The sequence below is a fragment of the Rhinoderma darwinii genome, chromosome 1 (genome assembly GCF_050947455.1).
Source record: "Rhinoderma darwinii isolate aRhiDar2 chromosome 1, aRhiDar2.hap1, whole genome shotgun sequence".
Lineage (NCBI taxonomy): Eukaryota > Metazoa > Chordata > Amphibia > Anura > Rhinodermatidae > Rhinoderma > Rhinoderma darwinii.
Genome location: NC_134687.1, coordinates 517,409,932 through 517,413,440, shown reverse-complemented (window position 1 = coordinate 517,413,440; position 3,509 = coordinate 517,409,932). Strand labels below are relative to the sequence as shown.

The following is a 3,509-nucleotide window of genomic DNA, read 5'->3' as shown; positions in this document are numbered from 1 at the left end:
ATTTAATGAATTATCTCTGCTGTGACGCCGGCACTTCCTGGTTACAGGCAGGGCTCCTTAGACGTCACAAACATATGGTACACTCAATGTACCATGTGACTGTGACGTCACCTGAGGGGCAATCCAACCAGTGTGGAAAAGCCGATGCGGAAGATCCTAGAAGGCTCCAGGAGAGCTGCAGAGCGGGCCCGTAATGTATTGTATTGTGCTGTCTGTGTTTGCGGTGGAGAGGGGGGCCGTTAAATTACACCGCAAACTGCACAATACAATACGTTACAAACTGTGGGTCGCAACCCCCTGGGGGGGTTGTGTGAAAAACTCTGGTGGGTCGCGAGTCACTCACCAAGGTCCCAGTTCCATTCAATGCTGGAGCAAGGAGCTGACGGCTCCTTGCTCCAGCATTCACTGAGCCATGAGCGGATGGACGCAGACAGGCGCGATGTAGTGACGTCATCGCGTCAGTCTGTGCCGAGTCACTCATAGCACAGACCAAAGGAGGAGAAGGATCCCACATCAGGAGTGGGAACGGGAATAGGTAAGTAATTTTATTATTTTTCTATTATGCACATATGTGGGCATTATACTGTATGGGAAGCTGATATGGCGGGGGGAGGGGGAATTATACTGTATGGGGGCTTATATGGCAGGGGCATTATACTGTATGGGGGATGATATTGGGGCATTATACTGTATGGGGGGCTCATATGTGGGGCATTATACTGTTCAGGGGGCTGATATGTGGGGCATTCTACTGTATGGGGAGCTGATATGGGGGGCATTATACTGTATGGGGAGCTGATATGGGGGCATTATACTGTATGGGGAGCTGATATGGGGGCATTATACTGTATGGGGGGCTGATATTGGGGGGCATTATACTGTATGGGGAGCTGATATGGGAGGCATTATTCTGTATGAGGAGCTGATATGGGGGCATTATACTGTATGGGGGCTGATATTGGGGCATTATACTGTATGGGGGGGCTGATATGGGGGCATTATACTGTATGGGGAGCTGACATGGGGGCATTATACTGTATGGGGGCTGATATGGGGGGCATTATACTGTACTAGCTTTTATACCCGGCGTTGCTCGGGAGGTTGACTTACGGTATAGATAGAGTAAAAGCTCACTATTTAAATACCTCTCAGTATGAATTTAATTGCTACCTCTCAATATGAATTTAATTGCTAGAGAGTGTAAATAATGTTATTGGAAGCATAAAAGAAATTAAATGAAGCAACATATTCATTACAGATTTCTATAGTGTTGATTTAGGACTGCATGTTTCTATTCCAACGCTTTCTTGTAAACAATGTTTTTTGTCTTTTGATCCGGTGCCAAGATGTAGAGATTCTTTCCAGTGCCGACTCTGGAGCAAGCAACATATAGTTGCCCATGGGAAAAACACGGACTTTGAAGGTGTATTCCTGCCACTTTCAGGGATTGATCTTGAGCCTTGTTAGTTGTCATTGCGAAGGCTAGGCGTACTGGGAACTGTTGCCGCTGGAACTCGAAAGGAACATCATTTGGAGTGGGGGGAATGCGAGGAATAAAGACAACTTCCCCCTTGGCACATCCTGTTAGTATGGTGGCCTCGATGACGTTATCCATCAACTTCTTGACACACAGCCTCGTCCCGTTGCAAAGTTTCGGAGCGTCAATGTTTCTCAACAGCATGATAGGTGAGCCAACCTTCAACATCAATCGCTGGGCAGGTAAACCAGGCAGCTTGAGAGAGTTGAGAAATTCTGTCGGATAGTACACCGCCTGATCGGGGTTGATAACTGTGTCGGTGGACTTGTACAGCTTTTCTTCTCCTGGCAGAGTCATTTGAATTTGCTGATTGATGGCGTTGACAGAATCATTCTTTGGAGCCAGTATTGCCCGTTGACATAACCATTCATGATCTCTGTAGTTGAAGGCGATGTTGGAAAAGACACTGTAAGCTCTTCCACCGACTTGGGAAAATTTGCAAAATCATCATGGAAGCTGATCAGATCCGTCCCATTGTCAACTTGAACACCTGCATTCCCCACATTGAGTAATCTGCTGGCAAACTCACCAGCTGTGGCATCTCCCTTTGGAACAATAGGCAACGTCTGACGGAATTCACCAGCCAACACCAAGACAACACCTCCCATTTCTTTTTTGTCAAGACAACACCTCCCATGACTGTATTGTTTCCACGCAAGTCCTGCAGAGTTCGATCCAGAGCTTCAAGCTCCAACTTGTGTGCCATCGTGTATTCATTCCAGACAATCATCAAACATTCTTGCAGGACATTTGCCACACCAGTACCTTTGCTGATGTTACAAACAGGAGACGCATCTCGAGTCAAGTTGAGCGGTAATTTGAACGCTGAATGGGCAGTTCTGCCACCATCAAGCAATGTTGCCGCAATGCCTGAGGAAGCAACAGCCATAGCAATCCTGGATTGTTGTCGGATCTTTGCCAATAACAGGTTTATGACAAACATCTTTCCTGTTCCGCCAGGAGCATCCAAGAAGACAATACCACCGGTGTTTTTCACAACCATGTCCAAGATCTGATTGTACGCCGTCGTTTGGTCAGCAACCAAAAGAGGTTCATTCGTTGCAAGATAAGTCTCTAGAGCGCTCATGTCATAGCTTGTTTCTTGAAGCAATTCCCGAAACTCACTCGCTCTAGTGAGCTCACAGAATCCCCCTTCCTTTATCCTGGCTAGTGGCAGGAGAAAGGAGGGGATTGAACGGTCAAACCTCCTACACTGTGTGTCGCCATTTTTGAGCTAACACACAGTGTAGTAGGTTAACATACAGTAGTAAACACACAGTAAAACACGTACATACACAGAAATAACTTACCTGCTCCTGCCGCCGCCACTCCCTCCGGTCCGTCCGCTCCGTCTGCTCCCTCCGCTCCAAGTGCACAAGTCCAGAAGCCGCGACCGGAAGTAGTAATCTTACTGTCCGGCCGCGGCTTCCGGTCCACAAGAAAATGGCGCTGGACGTCGCTCGGCCGAAGACCTTCAATTTGGACTGTGTGGGAGCGGCGCATGCGCCGTTCCCACACAGACGGCGTACAGCATAGTGGATGGAACGGGCCCCGTTCGCATTCACTATGGGACTGTATGTGCCGTATTCCATGTCTGTATGTGTCATTAATCGACACATACAGAGATGGAAAAAAAAATAGCAGCCCCCATGGACAAGAAAAAGTGAAAAAATAAAAAAAAGTAAAACACAAACACACAAATAAATTATTATTTTTTTAATAAGACACTAAAAGCAAATTGATATAAAAAATTTTTTTTCCGCGACACTCGTCCTTTAAATAAATCTGTGGGAAGATTTACTAAAAATAATTCTGCCACAAATTGACAGTTTTTTATACCGTCTAGAAAAAGGGGCATGACTAAGAAGAATTGTAAAATGTAGGAAATTTATCAATAACATGCACCATTTTTTACAGAAAGTATTGGTGTAAAGTATGCCAGTCATGAGGATGCTTAATCCTGAGGAAAGTG

General features: G+C 46.1%; 1 protein-coding gene across 1 annotated transcript; it reads right to left on the bottom strand.

Moving 5' to 3' along the window:
* Window positions 1-1,291: 1,291 nt before the first annotated feature.
* On the bottom strand, window positions 1,292-2,624 carry LOC142681517 (ATP-dependent DNA helicase Pif1-like). The gene is made up of 2 exons (XM_075847297.1): window positions 2,168-2,624; window positions 1,292-1,962 (listed from the first exon to the last, which is right to left on the bottom strand). The coding sequence occupies exons 1-2, from the start codon at window positions 2,622-2,624 to the stop codon at window positions 1,292-1,294; spliced, it is 1,128 nt and encodes a 375-aa protein (XP_075703412.1).
* Window positions 2,625-3,509: the final 885 nt, after the last annotated feature.